This window comes from Xiphias gladius, chromosome 19 (assembly GCF_016859285.1).
Source record: "Xiphias gladius isolate SHS-SW01 ecotype Sanya breed wild chromosome 19, ASM1685928v1, whole genome shotgun sequence".
Classification (NCBI taxonomy): Eukaryota; Metazoa; Chordata; class Actinopteri; order Istiophoriformes; family Xiphiidae; genus Xiphias; species Xiphias gladius.
The window spans coordinates 9,944,069-9,970,714 of record NC_053418.1 but is presented as its reverse complement, the minus strand read 5'-3'; the positions used below and the strand labels follow the sequence as shown (position 1 = coordinate 9,970,714).

The window sequence follows — 26,646 nt, the reverse complement described above, 5'->3', positions numbered from 1 at the left end:
GGTAAATTTTCATTGTAGCATTGCTACTTTTAATTAGGGATATAACTACTTCTTCCGCCACAGGTTTTAAAAGAGTATTAATACAAAGTGTATAATTTTACTGGTACTAGCTTCTAATTATAAACCCTTTAAATGGCCTGCAAGTTATTCAAGGCTTTATTAGTTGTGAAATCATTGAATAAATAGTGTACTAATGCTTTATAGATCAGTTAAAAGCCATTAATAGGAACAAATATTGGAATTTAAGGTTGTGAAAAAATCCCTTTGGCAGATGTTTATCCTTTCTTTTTGGTAATAATGCACTTATAAATATCAATAACCCATTAATAAATATTTAAGGGTTCTTCACTTTCTGATAACCCATTAAGTCTTGTGTTAAGATGTTAATATGTCATTAATAAAAGGTTAAAATAATTAAGTCTGCAAAATAAAAAAATAAAGTTTTTAAAAAATTAAATGGATTTTGGTTTAGATTGTCTACTGCCCTTTTCTAGACATAAGCGGCCAAGTGGTCTAAAATTTGTACTTATTAATGGCTTAAAATTGATACAAAAAAGCATTAGTAGATTATTTATTAACCACTGGCACAATCATCAGTTACATCTTATAAACTCTTTATGTAGGTCCCTTTGAAATCTGGTACAATTGACAATTATTTCATTTCACTACTTAAAACTACTGACTGCCACGTATCAAAATCACATTGAAAATATAAGATTGCAGTAATAATGAAATATGACAAACAAACAGGTTAAGTTTTGACAGTTTATTATGTTGAAAAAGAAGAGAAAAAAAAGTCATGCACAGACTAAAATTAAGAGGAATTATTTGATAAGACATGATAAATCATTTAAAAATATTTTGCATACAAATAAGAAAAGAACACTTCATTTCAGCGTATGTATCCATATTTCTGTCACATAGCAATATAATAATATTTATTGTTTGCACTAATTTTACAAATGAGCGATAACATAAGACTTTCAATACTGTAGCAGACTTGCTCCAATTTGGTATTTGAAATGATTTCATTTACTGTGCTCCACTGATCGATTCCTCTAGTCTGGAATAACCAGCCAATAAGACCGCGCCAAAGCTTCACTACCTGCCACACTTTCTCTTTTAAGTAAACGCTTGAGTTAGGGAAATAATTTCAATTACAAACTGACAAAATCTGTACTGTAGCAGCTGAATGCCAAGGGCCAACCTCCAGCGAGGCAGAGGGAATGTACTACTGATAAATAAATACTTAATTTTTCGTTCTGACAGAAAAAAAAACATGTAAAACATTATTTTCTTTAATAGGAAAAACAAAGTGATAACACGAGAACACAGAGTGTCAAACCACACAGTACCTTCAAGATGTATAGTTTTGATAAAAGTTAGTAATTTGAGGTTTTGGTAAACAGATTGCATCATGGTAAACATTGGCTGACATCTGCAGGCTCAGGATCTCGCTGCCACTATTTGAAGGAGGGTAAATTTGGCACTTTTATGCTGATGTCACCAATGTTGATGTTTCTGGGCATTTCCGGGAGGTTCATGTTCTTTACAGCTGATACGGCACGAGCAGGCGCTCCTGCAATACCGGCCTATACACACACACACACACACACACACACACACACACACACACACACGCACGCACACACACACACACACACACACACACACACACACACACACACACACACACACGCATACACACAAGGAGGGATGATAAGCTATAAAACAGTAAAATTGGAAAAAAATGCTGTACACAACAACACGTTGAACAGTGAACTCCGGACACACACACACACACACACACACACAATTCTAAACAAAGTACTAGACAAACAATATTCAACTGCTGACAAAATGCAAAAGCACTGACAGCTACTAGAACAGACATCATGTGCAAAAGTACATTCGGATGCTTTCATAGCTTCATACGCTCATGCATTATTTGGTTCTATAATGATTTACATCACAACCAGAGCCAATTATGAATCAACTGTGAGGACATACTGTAGTAGACCATTCACTATTTTTTATGTACTAAGCAGAACTGAACATTCATCAAATGGAGAAAAAAGGCAGCATTGCTTGGAAAGTGAACCCACCGGACTCTTGAGGACCGATAAGGGTAAAAATGCAAGGAGAGAATTGGTAAAGCAGAAAAAAATGGATTTGGATATGAAGGCGGAAATGATGTTTGGATAGATAGGTGTGTATAGAATGTGTGTCAAATTAAAAAAAACAACAACAAAAAAAACATGTCAACATCATATAAGTTTTAGCCGTAATAATACAGGTGATCATGTATCTCTAGTGGGTTGAGATACTTTTGGAAAGACTACACATGAGTGTGGCTAACATTCTTCTGTCTAAATACATATTTGTGCATAGAGGAACAACAAAACTGTGCCATTTACGCATCTATAGTGTTGCCTACTGATGACATGAGGAGGTTGTAAGCCTAGTAGTACTAAACTACAATGGGAAATCTTATTCTCAGGGACAGGGAGGAGGCACTTCACTCTAACACAATGAATCTCAATGTGAAGCTGTGTAAGAGCAATTCAGGATTTTTAAAGAAGGCATCAAGGTAGTTTAGCCTTTTGGAATAATAAAATAGAACACCTCCGTAGAGAGTGAATGATTTGATGTTTTCGTCTCAGGTGTGAGCAGACATTTGAGAATCACCGCAGTTAGAGATCCCCCTACTGAATCTTCAGGAGACAGACCCAAAAATGAGCAAAAAAAAAAAAATACAGCTTAAAATGCAGTTCTCTAACGAACACATTCAAATCAATACCCTTGTAAATCATTTAGTGATATGACACACACAAAGTATGTCTGGAATGTAGACTTTATCCACTCCACTTATTTTCACAAGATTATTTCAACGGACCATTTGTCTAATGGGCATTCCTCCCTCTGCCAAGCATGAAGGAGACTTGTGTCAGATGGGAAGATGACCGTGGCGTTAAGGGAGAGGAATTCTGATCCAGCACATGGGCTCAGTCCTCGGGAGTCAGACTCAAGATATTTCTTGCCTCACAGCGGGTTGCCTGGAGCCCTACTGCCCAAGTCCATAATAGTGGGGTTTTTATTGAAATGCTGGGTGACTAATATGTACAGAAATAGTAACACCAGCTGCGTAACACACAAGAGCGGTTTGATTCTCTGGTGTGTGTAAGTCAGAGAGTCTTTTAAAGCTCAAGCAGTACCCGATCTCTTGTCTGTGAGGGATGTCAGTGCAAAAGAACCACAGGATAAATGTCTGGAAGGTTTCCATCATTGGTTAGAGTCAAACTGTGCGTGGTTTAGAGGAATAGATCTAAAGGGAAAGGTTTTGGGAAGTAAGCTTATTTGCTTTCTTGAATTAGACAGGAAGATCAATACAACTCCCATGTCTATGCGGCAAATATGCAGCTTGAGCCAGCAGCCGGTTAGCTTAGCTTAGCATAAGGACTGGAAAAGCACAGAAACAGTTAGCACCTGCAAAGCTAACTAATTACCGTGTTGTACCTCATTTTTTTAGAAAGTGAAAAAAAAAATAAAATAAAATAAATTCAATTTGTGGGGGGGTTGTTTGCCGTTTTGACTATTTCTTGGATGGGACCAGTCAGTAACTACTGAAGTCTCCGCTGGCCAACATATAATCAGACACATAATGCCCTATAAAATGGCAAATTGTTGTTGCTACACTTCAGTTTCCGAACAAGCGGGAAAACCTTGTTTACTACTGAGCTTTGGAGGTGCTGGTTGGCGGATTATGCCACCGTTTGACAGACCCAGGCCAGCTGCTTCTCCCCGTTTCCATTCTCTATGCTAAGCTAAGCTATTCAGCTGCTGGCTCCAGCTAGACATTTAGCACACAGACATCAGAGTGGTATCGTGGTATCGATCTTCTCATCTAACTCTCGGCAAGAAAGCGAATGGGAGTATTTCCCAAAATGTTGTACTGCTCCTTTATTACGCTGCACCGTTTTAGCTCAGAGAAATGTTGTCACACAGTCACACAGAGACAAATATCATAAAATAATTAACATATTTGCTTTGAGTGTGTTCTGAAGCAGTGATGGGGAACTGAGAAAATAAATAAAAAAATAATAATAAATTAAAAAAAATTCTAAAAACCATCTTGAAACTAGGTTTCGAGACAGTTTAAGGATATACAAAAACAAGAGATACACAAAAGCACCTTTAGTTTGTCTCACCTTTCAGATTTACATTTCTTCAAACTGCAGGGGGTGGACATTATAATAGGTCCACCTGACAATACGTATAATGCACCACCACAAACTAGATTATACTGTCAGGTGTTTCTATTATTCTGTCCGGCGTGCGTACATTCACCAACGTGATTGCTGTGTGTAACTAGTTAAGGAGAGTAATGGCAACATTTTTGGGTCTGCCATGAAAGATTCCTAGACTATGTTAGTGACGTCAGTTTACTATTGCATGGAGGGGCCATATGAAGAGACTGAGGGGGGATAAACTTCAGTTAAGGTTGCAGTACTTGGTTGTAAATTTAGCAGTACCTGTATCTACCTGTCCTGCCTGGTAGACTGAAAGATAAACGTCTGTAAAGAGAGAGAAGAATGGAAAGAACTAGACAGGGTCAGGAAAAAGAGGAATGAGGAATGTTAAAGCAGGTTAAAGTAATTACAGTTTATCTCCACAGAAAAAAGTGATAGGACCTATCATAGACCACATCCATGAAATCAAAAGCGATCCTATTTTTCTCCCTCGATTACTTTTATTGTAAAAAATAAAAGATATTAATTGGGAAGGATCACTTTGATGAAAAAGCACGAATGCCAATTAAACAGTCTTTGCCAGTTTGGACGAAGAACAGCTCGTTCCCTGCTCCCTAGACACTGCCCTGTAAATGGACGGTGTCATTTTGAATCAGCATCAGTGTGAAAAACATACACTGTGGTCTAGGGTAGGTCCAAGAGGGAAGAGACAGAGCAGCTCTGATGACTGTAGAACAGTAAAGTAAAGACTCTGCTTACAGATTATCAGTCGAAAAAGAAGATTCTGTCTGGTTAGAAGCACACAATGTAGCTCAGATTTTTAGAAAAAGTTTGTTAACAGTTTAAGTTTATAATTCAAATATTAAAGCACACAATTGATGTCAGGCAATTAAAAACCTAGCAATGTAACAATTCACTTTGTCGTGTAAGCAACAAAACAAACTTTTACAACTTTGTGACTTTATGTCAGTGTTTCTCATTGCAAACATAAAAAGGACTTCCCAAAAAAATTGCCTCAGTGTTTGGACATAATTGCAGTGCATTGTAAGTAATTTAAAAACAAAACCAAATCATTAGTGCAAGTTTTAGGACTAAAGAGGCTAAAATCCGCATAATGCAAAACAGAAATGATTTCATGAAATTGTCTCTGGCTGTCTGTCTGATTAAAACTTTCCCATGAATAAATGAATGTTTATCAGCTAGCAGAAGCCATATGGAAAGCAAAGCAATGTCCCTGCATAGAACAAATATCTAAGCAATGACACTGGCTTATAGATGTTACAAAACATATTTGGAAAGCAGTTTCAACTTCAACATGGACAGCTTATACAATTCACAAAATATCCTCTATCATAATGAGCAGGTAAAAACTCAGCCTAACACCGGCCTATTTTCATTACTGTGTGTCAAATTTAGAGGATATGAGAGATTTAATGGTCACAGATTCTGGAGATGCATTGGACAATGGTACACTTAAGTCTGCATACTAATGACAAAAGTGATGACTATGGTACTGTATTTTATACTGAGGGTAACAGGAGAGAATATGTTGAGTCTTGTTCTGCGTTGAGGGCAGTGCAGCGGCAAGAGGAGAGGCCGAAAAAAAGAGCACAAACACTCAAGAGTAGGTAGGGAGCATCCACAAGGTCACCGGAGAGTGGCATGCAGGGTGCAGCATACACACATGCCTGCATACTGCATACAATACCTCGGAGAGTATGGAAGTAGAATCAAGTCATACACAAACAGTGGAAGGTCAGGGTCAGGCTTACCTCAGACTTCTCCATCTTGTTCTGAGCATCCACCTGCATGATGATTTCATTCATGTTGGTCTCCAGGACCATCCCGCCCATCACCATCTCTGCCAGAATGTTGTGGACCTGGGAAAAATGAGATGTGAATTGTGTCTCAATATCTTTTTTTTTTTTTCAGTCATTGTATTTCCGCTTATTAATTTAGCATTTGTAAGCAGGACACAAACATTTAATAAATTGGTTTTAACACACTATATTGTGGTTGTAAGCAGCTATAAGGAACGTTAAAAGGTTTATTTATGTACCGTATTTGTCAACAATTATAATTTCTCCTATGAAGACATATTTTATATTATTACAAGTGTGGTTTACTATGTTATAGACCATCCATCATCCTCTACTTATTGGTGCCCACCGGAGGAGCTTTAAGACCATAAGAGCTGAAATCAAAATTGCAGCTGGGCTGCAAATAATGAATGTTATTATTATAAATGAATCTGCTTATGTTCTCAATTAATATTGTTTCCATAAATGTATAGGTAGAAAATAGTGAAAAATAACCATTATAGATTCCAAAGGGTCTAAGGAGACATATTTAAATTCTATGTTTTGTCAAAGTAACATTTATTACAAAAAAAAGCAGCAAATCCTCACATTTGAGAAGCTGATTATTTGGAATTTCTGCTTGAAAAATTATAATTAATCAACTATCAAAATAGTTATCAATTCATTTTCTCTGGATCTACTAATCAATTCAGCTCTTGATTGCAGGATGCATTTAAGTTCTGTTTAAGAAGGACTGTGCAATAGGACTTTTGGGACAAATTGCTCAACTACAAAGTCTGGGAAGTCAGTTGATCTGTTACAGCACAAGACAGGTCAGCAGATAAGTGCAGGCAAAATATTACAATAGATTTCTGATTTCAAAAAAGTTAAGAGGACACTTCTAACATCAACAGTTCAAGCAGTATTATTAATATATAGCATCACAGAGAGGTTAACAGATCCAAAGGTATTTCCTACCTTGTCTACATGGAAAATTAAGTCAAGCTCACAGACATTCTCAAAGCATTTGTCCAGCGTTTCCACAAATACCTGAAAACGGATTTGGATTTTGTAAAACAGAATTCAATATGTACACATATGTAAATCTAGAAAAGATAGTACTTTGTCAACAATGGAAATAATTGGACTGTAATTTCATAGGCTGTTACCTGAATTAAGTCTAAAATTCCTAGTTCACTCTCTGAGGAGTCCACACAAAACACAAAGTACAGTGTGGCATAGTGTCTGTAGATCAGCTTGTAGTCTGATCCTCCAATCAACCTGGCACAGACGGAACAAGGAGATATCACAGCAAAATTATTCCCGATCGAATACATCACGTGAAAAAACGTAAACCACCATGCTCAACACATCAGTCACTGTCTCCGTAACATTTCCATATGACTGAAAGACAGAAATCTTGTTTTCTACTTGTTTTCCATTTTAGGAGAATAGACACAAAAAAAGGTTAAGTTCACCGGGAGTTGAAAAACACACAGGGAACGCTACACTCTTCCTAGAGCATCACCTGGTACAATTTGCCTGTCGTACACATGTCATCACAGAAAACAAACAACACAACACAGAGTCACTGCTAAGCTATACTAACATGAGAAGATGTGGAAGGTGGTTACTGGGTTAGACAAGACCTCGATGAGTGTGTTAAAACACACAAATGTAGCTTTAGCCGCAGGAAATGTTGTAACCCGCCCAATCATGTGTTATCCCTTGGAAGTGATTGTAATAGTTGTAGGAGTTTGGTTTTTGGACACTACTGAGTAGTTGTCTAAATGCTTAATGTACAGTGCAATACAATATTTTCATAACAAACAATATAAGGTAACAGTGTTAAGAAGGGAAAAAATGCAATATTGAGTGCATATAATGGAGTTTCCAAAGGTAAAACGGCACCTAGTCCCTCATTCATCAATGAATGAACTTCAAACAAACACCGTTGCTATCGATTGTCATTCAGAAAGCCATCTGAGCTTTACTTCACAGAGTGAAATGAAATCCTGTGATGTTGCGTTCGAGTAAATTATTTACTTCCACTGAGTTAACACCTGGTTCTTTGGCATTTAGACGCGGTTACTTGCTAACACACCCGGGCCTCATAACTTACATTCCACCTTCTAGAAAGTTACAGACGTTCTCATCTCTTTTCGACACCAAGTGGAAGGTTTCCCTGATGATCTGTTGCTCAGTGTCTTCACTCTGCGGGAGGAATGAGGAAACAGAGGCTGTTAAACAAACAAGAGATGGTAAATAATGCGTCGTTTGTGCCCTTAATTGCTTCCAGTAAGCCATTTCATCACTACTAGCCAGAAGACTGGGTTGGCAGGTAAATTAATGGTTCCTCTCTTTTTCTTGAATACATGTATTGGCTCTGAGCGTAAAAACAGGATTTACATATTTACCGTTCTCTTAGTGGTCATGTGTGGTCTCATGGTTACTATCTTATTGTGCGCAGCTCTAACACGGAGGCTGCCTCACATTAGGGTGGTAATGTCCTGTCGGGGTCTATGAAAGGTCACTGAGCAGAAGGAGAGAAGAGGGAGTCCAGTGTGCAGTTGGCTGGAAGGCTAAACCGGTCATGTGATTCGCAGCACGGGACTAGTAGGGTTTGAGGTGCTCGCAGTTTAATGATACAGTCGCAAATAAGCACAGCAGCATCTTTTAAACCTCTCATTGAGATGTTTTAGTGTTGAGGATTTTAATGGACCCGGGTTCCAGTGCCCTCCTCTGGACCAAATCTGACCCTCTGAACCTGTAACTTTCCTCCAAATTTCCCCAGTCTGATTTTGACCAGGGACCCTTGTCACATGTCCTACCTCTCTCTCTCCCCCTGTGTTTCCCGTCTGTATCATCACCGTAAACTGCCCAATAAAGGCTCAGAAAAAAAATCTTATAAATGGTTTATAAGACACTACAATGTAATTGTAAGCACATGTAAGGACTTTTAAATGTTATTTGATTTACGGTATTTATCAGCAATTATAACTTCTTATATAAAGAAACATTTTATATCATTACAACTGTGTTTTACTATAGTGTCGTTCATTATCTGATTATACACCAGCCTCCGCTTACGGGCGCCCACAGGAGGAGAGGTAGTTCTAGTCATACCTGCTTACAACTACATTAAGTGTACTATAAACCATTTCTGAAATGTTAATACACCGCTTAAACTTACTAAGTAGAGGGGTTAAAGTAAAGTGTTACCGAGCATTAAAAACCACTTTACAGTTCTGTGATTACATAGGCTGTAGCACAGAGATTCGCAGCTCTACCACTGTCACATACTGTATATGTAAGATTTTTTTTTTTATACAATGAACCGCTGCAGCTTTAATGCTGGAGAACCAGAAACTCACACAAAAATATAGGCCTTGTGGTTATGAGATGATTACACAGCTGTCCTTCTTCCAAGGCTTCCCATTGATGCTGGCAGAGTTCCAATTGATGGTACATGAATTTATTTGGTGTGAGCTTGAGTGTGTCCATATTTCACTCTCCTCTCCCCGACATGTCACACTTGGATCGGACAGATGCTTTGGCTTTATGTCTCAGCCTGCAGGCCGGGTCTAACTGACAGAGCAACGCCTCTTCAGCTCCTTCACTCTCCCTCTTAACACAACAGACTTTACACCCAGCGAGACTCACACATCGTGTTAACACCAAACTAAGGCCCTGACTTAACAGTAAACTCACTTAAGTAAGCTGAATACCTGAGAGCGAGCAATACGCGTGAAATATTACACCCTGCCATCCAGCAGGCTAGCATTTCAGCTTTCAATATAACAGATGGTGTCTACATAGTCTTCTTATAATCCAATCAATTTCAATTTATCCTCCTGAAACACAAATACATCCATGTTCATCTCATCTCAAGATTAGACAACATGGGGAAAGAAGCTATACTGTTCATTGGGGCCGCAAGTAGGGCTTATTTTCATTATTGATTAATCTGCTGATTTCTTTCTTGGATACTGGATCTTGGTTTATAAAACGTAAGAAAATCGTGAAAAAAAAAACAAAAAACATCAAATTAGTTTTTGTGTCTGAAAAATACTCCAAAACCGAAAGATATTCAGTGTAGAATGATATAAAACAGAGGAAAAGCTAATTGTCAGACTGAAGAAGCTGCCACGGTGTAACCGAAGAATTTCTGGTGGTGTTTTTATTTAAAAAATGAAAAAATGATTAATCACCCATCCAAATAGTTGTCTATTCATATTCTGTTGATTGACTAATCGATTAATTTACCAGTCGTTTCAGCTCTAATATTTGTGTTTTTAAGTGCAGAGAATTCAACTAACAATTATTTTTTTATTATTATTTTTTTAAACTGTCAGTTACAGTATTTTCTTGATTAATCAATCAATAATTTTGTCAATAAAAATTGTAAAAATGTGCATTTCCCAAATCCCAAGATGTCATCTTTCGTGTCTTCCTCTGTCTGAACAAAATCTAGAGCTGAAGAGAATAATTGATTATTTAACTAGTTGATTGACAGAAAGTTAAGTGGCACATATTTTGATAATTGTATGTGGTAGAAATGCAGGTGCCTCAATAAGTCAATTAATCGATTAGTAGAACGGCAGAAAAATAATCTACGATTTTGATAAATCAATTTATCTTTAATGTAATTTTTGTGCAAAAATGGCAACCAAAAAAAAAAAAAAAAAAGCCTCTCAAATATGAAGATTTCCTTTTTTCTTTTTTTTTTTTTAAAGCCAGCAAATATCTGGGAAGCCAGTGCCAGGTAGTGTTTGCTCTGAACACGACTCATACACAAACTGATCACCCAAACAGCTGCCAGTTAATTTTCTCTCAATCGACTAATCGGTTAATCGACTTAATCGACTCCGGCTCCGGCGGAGAACTCCTTTGACGCCACATTGCCACTGTAGTACCAATATTAAAGGGAAGGGGCAGGCGGCCAACCTTGAGATATAAATCCAATTATGAGAACAAGCCGACGCAGCTCGCCCGGCAAAGGACATTACATAAGCTCTCCTTCAATATCCGAAACTTACTCCTTCACTTTTTTTTTTTTCCCCCCGGCAGAGCGGGCACGGCAGCCGATGCCACTCGCCGGGGTTACGACAATGAAGCTAATTGGATCGGCTGCGGCGAGAGGCTGGCGCGAGCACGAGTCAATCACAAGGGCGTCACTGGAGTCATGTGACACAACACAAACACCGAGTGAACTCACCCCGCCGCAGCCGGGTTTAGCGCGTGGGAGCGGAGTTGAGGCTGGCCACACGGTCCTGCTCGCGGAGGCTTCGACGGGAACGCGAGAGCCTCGCTCCGGCTCGCACGCGTTCAATTATTCATATTTAAAAAAAAAAAAAAAAAAAAAAAGGACAGAGTGGTTCGCGCTGGCATCGGTCTGAAACAGCAGCACATCACTGGGGCGGTTGTGGAGTGGGCTACACACACACACACACACACACACACACCTTCCCATTCAGGCTGTTTGCAACAATAGTACAATATGTTTTTTTTTTCTTCTAATGATTGCATAAGAAAACATGCAACAAAGTATCTTCACAGCTGCAGCTTGAGGTTTACTTTTTTCTCCCCCCCCATCTTGGCCTGTCAGGCAAACACACAAACCTGCGTTAACAGTAAAATGTGGAAATAGACAACAGTAGTGAGAAGAAAAAAGCAATCCCGTTACTCACATAATGCTCGTAGAATTTAGAAAGCCTTGGTTTCCCGTGGTTGTTGAATATTAAAATGGCTTTTATCATGATTGTGGCTGAACGGAGGGAGGCGGGGGGAACGGAAAGGGATCAGCCTGTGAGAGACTGTCGTCTGTCAACTCCCGTGAACCCAGATCTGACTGGGATTCGGGGCTGAATCCCGGCTCGATGGAAGGTTAATACGGGATGGCTTCGAGCTACACGCTGCTACTCCCTCATAGTCTCTCTACGGAAATATCCACGTCAAAGGACCAGTCATGCTCTCCTCCTCCTCCTCCTCTTCCTCCGCCTCCTCCTACTACAGCAGCCGCGATGGTTCAAACCACGGAGGGAAACAAGTTATTACTTATCTCTGGTCTAGGGGTAATGCTCGGATCATCCCTGCAGAGGCGCAAGACCGAAAAGTAATTCGTTTATCAAGGACATCATATAAATATTACCTACAACTATGGCTATATATATATATATATTAGATTTAGCTGCATAAGTATTTGGACAGTGACAGTTTTTGTACTGTTGCAACTGTACACAACCACAGTGAATCTGACACATCAAGATGTGACTGAAATGGAGACTTTCATCTTTAATTCAAGGGGTTAAAAAAATATATCGCATTAACCATTTAGGAATTACAGACCTTTTTATACATAGTCCCTCAGGTTCAGAGGCCCAAAAGTAATTGGACGGCAAACGGATAATCAGTTTCATGGCCAGGTGAGGCCCGTTCATTCATAATTTCATAACGAATTAAGCAGATAAAAAGGTCTGGAGTTGATTCCAAGTTTTGAATTTGCATTCAGAAGCTGTTCATGGGAAGTCTCAATATGAGGTCCAAAGAGGTGTCGATGCAAATGAAGGAGTCCATCATTAGGCTGAAAAAACAAAACAAACCCATCAGACAGTTGGCAGAAACTTTAGGAGTGGCCAAATCAACAGTTTGGTACATTCTTAAAAAGAAGGAATGCACTGGAGAGCTCAGCAACACCAAAACACCAGGGAAGACCACAGAATTCTTTCCTTGATGAAGAAAACCCTTTCACAACATCTAGCACGGTCAAAAACACTCTGGAGGAGGTTGGCGTATAATTGTCAAATCTACAATAAAGAGACGCCTTCATGAATCTAAATACAGAGGGTTTACCACAAGGTGCAAACCACTGGTAACACTCAAGAACAGAAGGACCAGATTAGATTTTGCCAGAAAACTTCTAAAAAACCCAGCCCAGTTCTGGAACAAGAATCTCTGGAGAGATGAAACCAAGATTAACTTGTCCCAGAATGATGGGAAGAGAAGAGTGTGGAGAAGGGAAGGAACAGCTCACGATTCAAAGCATACCACATCATCTGTCAAACATGGTGGAGGCAGTGTACTGGCATGGGCATGTATGGCTGCCAATGGAACTGGGTCACTGGTGTTTATTAATGATGTGAAGTAGCAGGATCAATTCTGAAGTGTATAGGGCTAGACTGTCTGCTCACATTCAGTCCGTTATAAATTGCAATAAACACAGAAAATTCATTACAAATCACAAAATTAATGCAAATTGCAGTGAATTTTGCACAATAAAAAGCCACTGTTTTTGTTTTTTCCTATGAGGTGTGTTATTGTGTATGTGTGTGTGTGTGTGTGTCTGCATGGTTATGAATAGGATTTTGGCCTATTTGTAGTGTTGATGTTGGGTTTTGCTATGTGTTTTTATTGTTTCCTTCACCTGCCAAGGGACTGCAAAATGAAATTAGCTAGCAGCTAAATCTGGTACAAAGCTTGAAGATTAATGTCTTTTTCTACATGTCCCAGATATGAATACATTTTATTAAAACAAAAAACAACATTAACAATAATAATAATAATAATAATCGTTATCATTAATCATTTTTAACCTAAGGAGTCTGTGAGTGCATACATATTGTGAGCTGGGATAGAGGCAGTGGTGGACTCCAGTCACGTTCTAGACACATCTCAAGGACAGTTAAAGCAGAGAGGATGCACGTGACCACAGTTTGGAGTGCCAGAGAAAAATGTCTGAATACTTTTGTAAATGGGAGATTTAAGATTTTGATCTTCAATAAATTTGCAAAATTTTCTAAAAACACGTTTTGCCTTTGTCATTATGGATTATTGAGTATAGATCGATGGGCAAAAATGGCAAATTTATGCACTCACAATTAAATCTGCCACCTAATGTGTGCAAAAACTGAATTGGTCTGAATAGTTTCTGAAGCCACTGTATACATATGTAGATGTGACAAAGTGTATATTTCATGTATTATCTGTATGTTTCTGTGTGAATCTTACTGGAAGTTTTAATTTTTTTTATTTGTTCAAAGATTATTTTTTTGAGTTAGTAAATTACATGTACAGTCACTTTATTACACGGTCACAATCATGGTCCTGTTTTATTGTGTTTCTTATCATAGCCTATTATCATAGCCTGTCTGGTAAATTTAAGTAATTACTCTCTGAGATAAAGTTTTCTTATTTGTCATCCCATCCAATTATATCTATTGAATCATTCAAGGAAATCTATCAGCACATTTCTAGCCATAAAAATGTGATATCAAAGTTGCATAATCTTTTTTGATAAGTCACTTCCCATTTAGTCACTTAATATTTCCTACTGTCCTGAAAGAGCTGCGGTTTAATGACCAATGTCACTACTACTGGCTGATTAAAGTAAAGTTAATGTTTCAGCCACAAGGTGGAGCAAAAGTACATCTGGTACTGATGATGTGGCAGCTCAGAGGAAAACTTGGCACAACCTCTCTTACAAAGAACATTCTCCACTTTTTATGCTGCAAGTAAACATGACAACCTGAATATCTTCCTCGGCCTGAGAGGACTTTCCTTTGACAGACTGACACATATTGGAGTTCTCGTGCCGGCATATCGCAGCTCGAGTAAGGTTTGGAGCCCAAACAGTGGTAGCCAGTAACACTGAGACAATTTTACCTTACCCAGTTCTGAAAAATGTGAAAAGTGAGCTGTTCTCACCCAAGCAGTCTCCTTTTGATTGCCCAAATACTCCTAGCAGGGTGTCCCTGAGCAAGGTACAGTGTCAAAGCTGAAGCTCAGCTTCTACATACCTGTTTGATATGTTGTATTTCTGAGCAACAGTAGCAGGCAAAAACAAACAATTTATGCATTTTATCTGCACCATATTTGACCTACAATACCCTCAACAACTATATAGGCTTCAACTGACATGTTGTTTTTCTTCTCAAATGGAAACGGGTGGAGCTCTGTGAGTGAAATAACCCACTGAAGGACTTATGACTTATGATTCACTCCAAGTTTTCAGAGCTGCACTGGCTGACATACCGCTTCAAGAGCATCCCGCTGAGAGGATGTTGGATGTGATATCAAAATCACAGGCAAGATCATCTCTCCCTGTGTCTGACTCGTCCATATGTGTTGTGATTTTTGTATGCACTGTGCGCCTGTTATTTTGGAACTCGCTCACAGATGCACACATGGACTGGCAGGTGGAAAGTCAAAACATTTCCCCAATTTAACTTCCGGTGTTTACTTATCTGAGGCTGAGATGTGACATTATACTTTACCAGAGTATTGGAATTTTGTGAAACTCCACATTGCAGATGGAGAGAGTGCACTATTAGAGTTCAAATCTACCTGTCAATCTATCTCTGGATTTACCTATCCTTAGCTAAATAACACGAGTACTTTTCCACCAGTGCTCACTCACACCCACAAGACCTGCATGTTTTTATTGCATGACCCATCATCAGATTATGGGCAGTTAAGTAAACCATTATCTATCTGCAGTATTAATAAAGTATTTCCCGCCTTCCCTTTATATGTTTTAATGATTACCATTTTCCTCCTTTTGGATATATTGTTATAATATAATAATCCGAGTTCTCACTAATTAATTAGTACGTCTATTATTTCATGTATTGCAAGTTATAATCTCTTGATTTAATGCAACCAAAACACGGGCCTGAAAATAAGGCAGATTAAAACCAGAGAAGTCTGCCGGAAAACAAGATGTTGTGTTTCATAAAACATTCTTGATACCAGTCGATCTTCCCCCCCTTACGTTTTTCTTTTCCAACCCCCACTTGTTGCTGAGCCTCTGGTCTGCACACACCTTGGCCAGTGTGTTGGTGACTGCGTTTCTGAGGAGCCGGCCCACAGAAAGAGGCTGAACAGCTATTGTTGTTGGAACGCCTCAGTGAAAAAGAAAAAGGGGAGAGGGGAGGTTGTGTTTGTGACAACGTGGTGGAATTGGACTCAAAGAGGATTAGTCCAAGTTCGTAATGTGTGAGATGGATGCATCATCTGGATTAAAACATGCAAAATAAAAATAAAAATGATCTAATCTCTATGGAATAAGTGTAGCGAGTGGGCAGCCGCGTATTTGTTTTGCAAGGTTTCATTATGCGCTCATTACAAAGTTCATTTAAAAGGGCTGTGTACAGGGGGCGTTCACCTTTTTCCATAATGGTACAGTCCATCACCAGCTCGCCCCTAATTTGCGGCACCAGCCTATAAAAACTAAACGACTTTGCAAAGTAGGTAGAAGAAAGTTGTTGTTTCAACTGAAGCAAATCATCTGAAAAAAAAAAAAAAAAAAAATAGCCTCCGGCACGACTCAGAGAGATGGAGCACACCAAGGTGATCAAGCCAGAAACTCTGGATGACCTGATTAAAATCCTGCATAAAAAGTTCGAGGGCGACAGCATCAATGTTGAGGAGGTCCAAGACATCATGGAATCCTATGAGAGCAAGCCTGACGAGTGGATGAAATATGCCAAGTTTGACCAGTACAGGTAAAACAGCCCGTTTCGTAATCCTGCCGTTATTTACAACTTACTAATCAGATATTACTCATTTATTATGCTGATGCACTTTGCACTCTTGCTCTGCAGCCTTGTCTGTCACCTTGGCCATAGTGTGTTTGTTTTTAAAATACTCAAAAGTTTGATTCGTCCAGTCACTTTTTTTTTTTTTTTTTTTTTGACCTTAGTTCGTATTTTATTTCTGCTGCTCTTATTTTTATTGCGAAAAAAAAACGAAAAAAAAACAGACTTTTCTTGAAAAAAAGCGGTGAATGTAACACATTTTATAAAATTAATTTTATGCATAAACTTTTACATTCCTTATAAAGTGTGCAAAAACTACTGAATAAAGTTTAAAAACCCACATGACCAGATATCAAAATGTCTGGCCCCGTTCTCATATTTGAATGAAAACCAGTTTTTTGTTTCCATGCAGAACAGCAGCTTTCGTCACATCTTATTTGAAGGTGGGGGGGGGGCGAGTTGTTTGTTTAGATGATATATATCAATGCAGTCAACGTATGAGCGCCACTTCTGCGACGGCCACACGCCAATCAGACTACTCAAAAAGTTTAGCTCTGCTGCAAGGGGGCTCCTCGCTCCAAAACACAGCTGCTCTATTCAAACGTGTTCAAAATGTCCATGTCCCAGTGTTTTGCTTCGGACGGGTCAAGCGGAGGGAGGGTGAGTGGGCCGTCCAATCAGCGCCGAGAACCGAACACACCCGCTGATTTTAGCCGAGGCGGATGCTTGCGGTGTGACTGACCGTTCCCCGCCGGGGAGCTGCAGCTGCCACGGAAATATTTGGAGGCTGACAGAATCGCTCAGAGCAGGCAAACGTGCGGGGTATCGACGATGTTGTTGCGGACCGAGCAAGGACGCAGCCTGCCCCCGTGACGCGGAGGAGAGGGTGGTCGATCGTGTGGGTGGAAACAAAACCGACAAAAACATAAGAGGGGCCGGGGGACCCCCTTTTTTTTTTTGCCGTCTGTCCGGTCGGGTAGCGCTGGATTTGTCTGTAGTGCAGGTGACAGATCAACTTTATCGGGCGTCTGTAAAATGAAAAATGATCTCCCCACTCCTTCCCCCCCCGTACACGTTTTTACAGATCAGTAGGATACGGCAAGTGGTTGTTAAAGTTGAGGGAATGGAATTAGCCTCATGAATGAAGATCAAGCCATTTCAATCAAATACACCTCATCATACTAGTAAACACATTGAGATTTAGGTTTGTCAAAGTATAAAATGAATCTACATTATTGGAATGAATGATGCAAAGCATGCAAAGCAGCCCGTGTCTCTACCGGTTTGTTGAATGTCTCAACAACTTCCAAAACTTCAAGAATACATTTACCAGTTCCAGTGGCTCTCGCCACAAAAGCTTAACAAGCTGTCCTTTGGACTCCTCTGACACCTTGAAGTCTTCGGATTAACAGTAGCAAGGACACATAAATGTGACGTACAGTCTGTCTCCCTGTTCCTTTAACAAATTGCGCTCTTTTGCAGGTACACGAGGAACTTGGTTGATGAAGGCAATGGGAAGTTCAATCTCATGATTCTGTGCTGGGGTGAAGGCCATGGCAGGTGAGATGCTTACACATGCAAAAGAATAATTAACATGACAAATTAACTTAATGTGATATCCTTAGTTATTGCAACACACATTACTATCTAATACTCTTCTGCAAATTTTCATTTTGTAGCGGCAAGGTCTCATAGATTACCACCGACAAATTGAAATCTATTATACCTGTTGCTTTATGTAAATCTATCAAACCTACTGCATTTTGGGAGTAGTAAGATTATTTCATCAGTCCTGTTACCAGCCTTTCATTTTAGATGGTAAAGCCCACATATTCAAGTAATTTCTACCTGGTAATTATTTTATTATTTAATAAAGATAAGAGAGTTCAATGTTCTTCAGACGGACACAAAGGTTGTATAAATAGACATTATTTGATGATATCTTTTGCTGGCACCACTCCGTCAGCAAATGTCACTTGAGCACCTGACATTGGCTGATGGTGATGTAAGGGATTCATTCAAGTTTGACGTGGTTTGATGATTTCTCGACGTGCCCCAAAAACACATGGCAGGTTTTTATATGATTACACAGTAGATTATAGGACGAGGATAAGAGTGAGCTGTTTTGTCACAAGAGCAAAGACACCTGTTTTACCACATCCAGTGGGGATGTGGTTTTAATAGGGATGGGGTTTTACCATTTTAGGTGTGTTCAGACTTACCATAGCCGCAATACTGAAGTAGCAATGGGGCAAAACATGCATCTTTCCTCTTGTGAAAAGTGACTGTTCTGGCCATATCTAGGTTTGTTTCTACTGTCTGGTCTAGCCTTAGAGCACTTGTCATTGGTGCTGAGACATTTGTCTTGCCACATGCCCAGTGCACTAACAGGAATATGGTATATGTAATGGTTAACCAAACAAAGATTTTCAAGTGATAGTAAAGCCATGTTTCACAAGAACAGCCTAAACATGTTGTGCATGTGTTATGCCTCATTACTTATGACACTGTATTAACAGTGTATTATATTATGTGTAAATCTGCCGGTCTGGATGTGCAGTTCTAGTTGTATTTTCAGCCCTGCTGACCAAAGAGATCAAGAGTTTCTAAAAAACACAAAACTCTCCCGAACACAAAAAAAAGTCTCACCTTTAGACGAATTGCCAGATTTAAAATTTTTTTTTTTTTTTTTTTTTTTACTCTTTAGGACAGTCTTTCACCTTTGCTTCAGATCCAAATGTCATGAAGAGGCCAGAGTTTTGACACCATCTGACATTGTATTCTTCTGTGTTCTTTGATGCTTTGCAGTAGCATCCATGACCACACAGACTCCCACTGTTTCATGAAGCTGCTGCAGGGTCAGCTGAAGGAGACTCTGTTCGAGTGGCCGGACAGTACATCTCACGGAGATATGGTCCAGAAGTCAGAGAGGATTCTCCAGGAAAGCAAGGTTGCTTACATAAATGGTAAGAAACTAGACTGTTTGTTGGTTGTTTCTTTTTGTTTTAATTAGAATTTACACTCCTGCAATATTAATACCAGGTAGACCTATCAATATCTGTATATATGTGTGTGGGGGGGGGGGCGATGTGTGATTTTTTAAAACTGGTTCCTGATACAGCGATACACTCATGTTGCTTTGTTGCTGTCGCTAAAATGCTGTGTTCAGTACATTAGAATAAACATGTTCTTTACATGTTCTGTCCCCCACAAGATATGCTGATGTGACATATCTCTGAACTCTGTGCAACAGTGTAATATGTGTGTCTTTTTTTACAGCGCCCATTAATCCCTAAGTTTCCAACCTCTGCAGTTATGTAATGTCAAATTGGCCTCAAAGGAGTTACCAGCCAGTAGTAATTTTATGATGAAAAGTACTGAGGTCTCTCCCCGAATCTCTGCTAACTATGTATTTCCACAAAGCCAGCGGAGTCCTGGTGTGCTGTTTTGAATCAGTTGTTGGTCACAGCACTGCTAGTAACTGCCTCTGAGCCCCATTTTACAACATTCAAGTGGCATGCACTTTATAAATGTATGTTGGTTGTGTGTGTGTGTGTGTGTGTGTGTGTATGTGTGTGTGCGCGCGCGCGCAAATTTTAGACTCCATTGGCCTGCATCGTGTGGAAAATGTCAGCCACACAGAGTGTGCAGTCAGTTTGCACCTGTACAGTCCCCCGTTCCAGACCTGCCAGACCTTTGACCAGCGGACGGGGCATAGGAACATCGTCAAGATGACCTTCTGGAGCAAATTTGGAGAGAGGACTCCACTTGTAAGGGACTTTAATACACACACGTTCACATTCAATGAAAATTGACATTTACAAAGAAAAAAAAAAATCTTCTTCTGAGCCCGAACTAAAGAACACTGAAACTGTAAATGTGGGAAATTAAACCGAGGATATGTGATATTATGACAATACGCACAGTACAAAAAACTTTTTTGATCATAGCATTGCCCTCAACGCACTAACAGTCTAAAGTAATGTCATTTTTAGATGTTAGCTACAACTAAAAAGAGAGAGTAAGATTTATTTCATCAAACCTCTGTTGTTGAAGATAACAGATTCAATTAATACATTTTACTATAGAAGCCATAAAGGATATATAAATGCATAACTGCATATACAGTATTTACATAAAAATGCATATCGCGATAATTAAAATCTTGATAGCAAAACAGAACAAGCACAAATCGTTTAATGTAGTCTTTTTTTTTTTTTTTAAATTTCAGCACACAGGATCACTACAAACAGTTAATTGAATACACAGTTCACCCCCCAAAAAATTTACTAACTGAGCAGGAAGCGGGAAGTTTTTATAGTGCCTTGCTACTCTCATTATGCAATTACAGCAGCTGATTCATGAATTTAAGAGAAAGATTCAGTTCTGCTTCAATTTGCTGCTGTTTCAACAAAAATGTTGCTCTAGTGGGCAAGAAGTGTTACTTAATGAATACGTAAGAGCAGTGTTTTTAGGTTCAGGGAGGAAGGAATCAAATTAACTTTTTTTTAAATGAACCTTTTGAACATAATGAGTCCAAAGTCCTGCACATAATGAAATAAATTACAGACAAATGAATATTATACAAAGGTAAAACAAGAGCACTTGCAATATAGGACCGCTGCCTGGTTCGGCCACCCTGCCAACAGGCCTTATCTGAAATCCACTAGTTGTATAAGTATACCTTGACCATAACACTGTCAAGTGCATTAGATTGCAACACGAAATGGAGGAGATAAGATAGTATAAGTACGGGAATGTGAGTACAGACTGAACTTAACTTACCATACGCCCCTAGCTCTAAACGGTTGTTGTGGTCTGACGTTGTGTCTTTTGGACAGATGACCAATTAGGTGCTATTTTATGTTGGAAATCTTAATTTTAGCCTAACGTAGGAACCTGAGTTTGAATAATCCTGGTCTAGCCTCGGGGAGGACTTTCTTAGCGACTCTATCGCTATGTGAAAATCAGTGACCTGATCCCAAAGTCTGACTCTTTCTGTCTTTCACTCTTTTCTTAGCAGACCACGGTCTCCCAAGAGAACAACTAATGGTCACCAAAGGAGGCTCCTGATGTTGAAGACAGTTGCGGTCAAAATGAAAATGTTGTGAAATTGATTCAAGGGAAACTGCTGGGGAGGCGAAACGTGGACCTACTATGACTAAGCAACCTATTTAAAAATCAGGACCGGGCCAGTTCAAAAGGATAACCCAGTAATTAGAATGGCTTTATCGCTGCCCAGTGTGAGCTTGGCAAATACTGATGAGCACAGGACGAATGCATGAATAGGCTTGGACATGGATTGAATCTGCCTTTTGTTTGCTGGGCCTGAGGAGACCCTTTTCCAATAACAACATTCCTGTCTATCCATGACCTGTGTAACCACATTTTTGTAAAGTTATGGCCCATAGTCGAAGAGTAGAGCTTAAGCATTTCACAAAGGGGAAGATATTTCTGTTATAGTGCTTCTCTTAAATTTTATATCTAAAGAAAAGGTAAACAGTTCTGCAATCAGTATTCTCATTCTCAATGGAGCACTTTTATAGCTGTACTTACCGTCAGTTTATACCACTCAAAATAGTCTTAACACCTGTTGAAAATTGTGATGAAATGTAACATTGTTTGTATAGTCTAATTAAAAAAGAGTTTGTTCCATTTGCATTTGGAAAAAGAAATGTTAAGCTTTAAAGTTGTGTTGTTTTTAAAAGTGTGATGCTTGTAATTTATTTACAGAGTATTCTGTTCATGGAAGGACTGTTTAAAATCAGCAAGCTACCATGTCACTCCTAAATGTATTCATACTCGAGTTTTGACCAAGAGAGTTTTAGGGAGCGACTATTTTGTCGTATTGGCAAACAATATGTTTAGATAAAACTCATACTTTTTCTCAGGATTTTGGCATATTTTGATTGTCGCTGTATATATATATAGTGTGTACTATTACAGCATAGCACCTCTCATAGCACTGTCAAATGCATGCATGCTTTCTGTGTTGCAGTAAATGATAAATCTGGCCATAACTGTAGACCATTAAACACGATTATCCTTTCACAGAACTCCATTTTGTGCTGTCTTTATTTTTTGGGTTTCATATTTTTGTAGTTATTGAGATACATCCATAATTCACTTCATCTGTCTCATACTTCATGCAGCAAGCACCGAAAACCCCCAACAGTTTGCTTGATAGACCTGAGGAAAAGCTTCAGTGTCACGTACCAAAAATAAGAGGCGACACGTGTGTCTCCTGCTGTGGGATAGTGGGTGTAAGTGCTCACATTTGTTAGGGTCAGTAGCTACATCTTATTGATACACATATAGTAAAAGCTGGCTAGTAACCCCCAGTGGTTCGTTGTTACGTAAAAGTACTAAGTACATTACAGTAATTGCGGCATTACAGCAATTTATTAACAGATACGCACTGCTTGGCGCCAGCATGGCAAGCAAATGCTTTGGTTCAAGGGAAGTACTGACTGGTCATTACTGTGACCAATAAAAAGATAATATTAATACTGCACTGGTAACAGTGCTAAAGTACCAGACATGAATGTCTGTGCAGAATTGGCATCTCTTTTGCAAGTAAACAAGTGCGTTAGGTGTGTATGTATTAGAGACAGACAAACATGAGTGGACGTGGGAAGCTTCATTTCTCTTTGCAATTCACACATAACGGTGACTCTAAATATTGATTCTGACACCTTGTCCTGTTTCAGTTGCACGTGTCCAGCTAGACTTGCAATGTTAGTCCACGACCAGATAAGAGAACAAGTAACAGTGTATGAGGTAGAATGCACATTGATATTGTATTCTAGGGTGTCCACTGTATATACCGATGACCTCTTGGTCTCTCCCACTAGATTTTTTCCATTTTAAACTGTTTTTATGCTGTTTTTGTGAAAAATGGGGAAATGCAGCTTCCAAAATCAATGATACTCATGCAATCTGCGCCACCCTGGATTTCACTGCCTGTAGTCAGCACGCTTGTTGGTGACAATTTCTCTAAGCTTTAGCCTCTCTTTCCCCTCTGACATATACTGACAGTGCAGTCAAACAGCAGACATACGTCATTAGTCACATAACATCATTATTTGCTTTTGCTGAGAACGCACAGTGTATCGGAGAGGTGAATTTGTAAAATAAATCTGCTCAGGTTTCCACAGTACTAAACCAACGATGGGACGGGCTACAGCCAGTCTTATGTAATAACGAAGTGAAAGCCTTGACTGCCCCAGTGAAGCACCTGTTTTATAAGAGGCCCTGATCACCATGTGCCAGGCTGGGTGCAGGCTCCCGTGGAAGACTTCTATCTTCATCTGATGATATATTCTGATATTTGACTTGTCAATTTATTGATCATGGTGCTACCAATCAGGGGACTAATCCTCCAATAAAACAGGAACAGTGCAGTGTCAGAACATTGCAGAACAACAAACAACAAGATGTTGAGCTTCTTGTACTGAAACAAGGCCCCTTTCATCAATTGTGCAGATATAGACTGGGACGCAATCTTTCTCTCTGTCTTAGATTATGGTTATATCATCCATACACAAACATCAAACCCCAGTCGAAAACCTCCAGAAACCATCCCCTTGACTTATACAGTTTGGAACAGTGGACTCTTATGTGACACATCCCTGCTAGTACTATTATAACAATACTTAAAAAAATCTTTATATTTCATAATGAGAACTCTCCGAAGACCTATTTTAAATACACACAGTTCTACAGCTAATATAACTCACCTGTATATGTTCTATCACAGGTGGCATTTTTGAGTCGTTTTTCTTGTGGTGGTTCTCATCATTTCATTTCATATCTTCCTGTTGTTTATACAGTTTGAATTGCTTACTATAAATCACATTGTATTGAAAGAATGCAGAATGAGTGTAATGAGTGTAGATGTTGACCTTGGGTGATATCTTTTGCTGGCCTGGATAGGAGGAGGCTTGGAATGTAGTCACGACAATGGTCCACTTATTTTGTTTAACTGGGATATTTGGAAGTGTGACAGTTTTCATGTAGTGTTTTGTTTGTTGTATCAACTTCGTCGCTCTGTCTCCACTTGGATCTTTTCTCTTTGCGCCCTTTTCTTCACCAGTCACACTTTTCTCAGTTAGCGCTGCAACAGTAGTCTCCATATCTATGGAGCAGCAGTAGTTATGGTTGAGATCATAAAGCATGACAGCAATTTTCACACTGTTTTCCTATTTTGTTCTGGCGGTGCTGATTGAAAGTGCAAAGTAGAGTCTGGGACTGTGTCCTGTGATGATAACAATGAGCCAGTGTTGTAGAATCTTCTATGACACCGAAAGAAGCGGAGGAGCTTTGATAATTTACTTATCAAAGGACTCAGTACATTGATAGTGAAACACTCATTTATACAGCAAATGTACATATGCTGTATCAACATTGTGTGGCACACACAGTGGACATCCCACTCTTTTATTACAGGAGAGTGATAAAGCCCCTGCTCTTCCCCTTCAGGGCCTTTTAGCTTTTTATGTTAATATTATTAATTATTTATTCACATACACATAACATTTAAATTGTGAGCTTCTTATATTTTTTTGAATGAATCCAACTTTAAGATTAAAGGCTCAGTTGACTCAATAACAAATTACGCCATGCTCTGCAAAAAAATTGCATACAAGAAAAACATAAGCACTACACCCCGGATGTGCAAACCAGAATTTAAATACCTCAGCTCAGTCAGCATTTCCAAAAACTAGCCTGAAATGTGGCTTCTTTCAAGTTTGTCAATTGAATGTTTTCGTTCTTGGCTACCTTCACTTTCATTCTGACTTTATATTTTCCTGTTAGGTAGGGCGCTTATGGCCAGACGGTACTGTAATATTCCAGTTCTAAGAAGGGATATATTAGTAATCAAGGATTTTCTATTGTGTGGACTTCCTCCATTAACATATTTTCAAAAAGTAGATGGAACAGTTAACAATGGACAAAGAAGTAACAAAGAAGCTGCAGAGTAAAGGTCAAAACTGCAAGGATGCTGGTTTGATTCTTTCCATGGAGTAAAAGGGTAAAATAGTCAGGAAGACGAGGATTGTGTGAGTGACAGTAAAAGCTGCCACAGCCACAAAAGGGGAACTGACTGTAGGATGATTCTGTCAATGCAGAAAATCCAGGAAATTAAGCTATACAATGTTGATAAAAACGTAAATGCAGGTAACAAAGATGGCTGCAAAGTAAGACCTAGCTCATGTTTAAGGGCAATTTGTCCTGATCTACTGACTGCACCTTAAGGCTCTGGTTTAAAAAAAAAAAAAAAAAAAAAAAAACTCAGCATCCTGTGATTTTCGTTGAGTATAAACCAAGGTAACAATCAAAGAAATAAATTTAGAACATAAGTAGAATAGGAATTTATAATGAATAAAAAAGGTTTAAATAAATCCAAGAAAACAGGTGGTTGTGTAAAATTAAACTCCTGTCCTGTCAGAATGAAACTCTTGGCTCAACACCAAGACACCAAAGACCGTAAACCAACAAAACCAAAAAAAACAGATATACATCAATTTAAAGGCATCTCAAATTGAAACAGAAATTAAAAGTCACATCAGCCGTAGGAAGTGAACTTACAATAAGTAGCCCAGCATTTAGGGGAACACACTTGTTTGCCTTCTTACCTACACAGTGGACATCCCACTGTTTTATTACAGGAGAGTGATAAAGCCCCTGCTCTTCACCTCCAGGGCCTTTTTAGCTTTTTATGTTAATATTATTAATTATTTATTCACATACACATAACATTTAAATTGTGAGCTTCTTATATTTTTTTGAATGAATCCAACTTTAAGATTAAAGGCTCAGTTGACTCAAAAACAAATTACGCCATGCTCTGCAAAAAATTGCATACAAGAAAAACATAAGCACTACACCCCGGATGTGCAAACCAGGATTTAAATACCTCAGCTCAGTCAGCATTTCCAAAAACTAGCCTGAAATTTGGCTTCTTTCAAATTTGTCAATTGAATGTTTTTTTTCATGGTTACCTTCACTTTCATTCTGACTTTATATTTTCCTGTTCTTTTGGGTTTGTTTGTACCTTCA

At 38.9% G+C, this 26,646-nt stretch overlaps 2 protein-coding genes across 3 annotated transcripts; one reads left to right on the top strand and one right to left on the bottom strand.

Annotated features, from left to right (window-relative positions):
- Positions 1–751: 751 nt before the first annotated feature.
- Positions 752–12,077, bottom strand: ap3s1 (adaptor related protein complex 3 subunit sigma 1). Its single transcript, XM_040156390.1, has 6 exons — positions 11,740–12,077; positions 8,172–8,263; positions 7,219–7,330; positions 7,028–7,099; positions 6,023–6,130; positions 752–1,592 (listed from the first exon to the last, which is right to left on the bottom strand). The coding sequence occupies exons 1-6, from the start codon at positions 11,806–11,808 to the stop codon at positions 1,464–1,466; spliced, it is 582 nt and encodes a 193-aa protein (XP_040012324.1). The 5' UTR covers positions 11,809–12,077; the 3' UTR covers positions 752–1,463.
- A 4,232-nt stretch (positions 12,078–16,309) lies between these two features.
- Positions 16,310–22,640, top strand: cdo1 (cysteine dioxygenase, type I). 2 transcript variants are annotated; one of them, XM_040154100.1, is made up of 5 exons: positions 16,310–16,551; positions 18,067–18,144; positions 19,393–19,550; positions 20,185–20,354; positions 21,608–22,640. In XM_040154100.1, exons 1-5 carry the CDS (start codon positions 16,382–16,384, stop codon positions 21,632–21,634), a joined length of 603 nt encoding a protein of 200 aa, XP_040010034.1. In that variant the 5' UTR covers positions 16,310–16,381; the 3' UTR covers positions 21,635–22,640. The 2 variants fall into 2 exon arrangements, with proteins under 2 accessions (XP_040010034.1, XP_040010033.1); XM_040154099.1 differs by having other exon boundaries at positions 16,311–16,551; positions 21,605–22,640.
- The last annotated feature ends 4,006 nt before the right edge of the window (positions 22,641–26,646 follow it).

Bases quoted from the DNA above. Each gene is read 5' to 3' on its own strand.
- ap3s1 (XM_040156390.1), bottom strand. From the start codon at position 11,808: ATGATAAAAGCCATTTTAATATTCAACAACCACGGGAAACCAAGGCTT. The intron at 8,264-11,739 runs GTGAGTAACGGG...TTCCTCCCGCAG, and splicing joins CTAAATTCTACGAGCATTAT to AGTGAAGACACTGAGCAACA. The intron at 6,131-7,027 runs GTAGGAAATACC...CATTTTTCCCAG, and splicing joins TAATTTTCCATGTAGACAAG to GTCCACAACATTCTGGCAGA.
- cdo1 (XM_040154099.1), top strand. From the start codon at position 16,382: ATGGAGCACACCAAGGTGATCAAGCCAGAAACTCTGGATGACCTGATT. The intron at 18,145-19,392 runs GTGAGATGCTTA...GATGCTTTGCAG, and splicing joins TGGGGTGAAGGCCATGGCAG to TAGCATCCATGACCACACAG. The intron at 20,355-21,604 runs GTAAGGGACTTT...CTCTTTTCTTAG, and splicing joins TTGGAGAGAGGACTCCACTT to CAGACCACGGTCTCCCAAGA.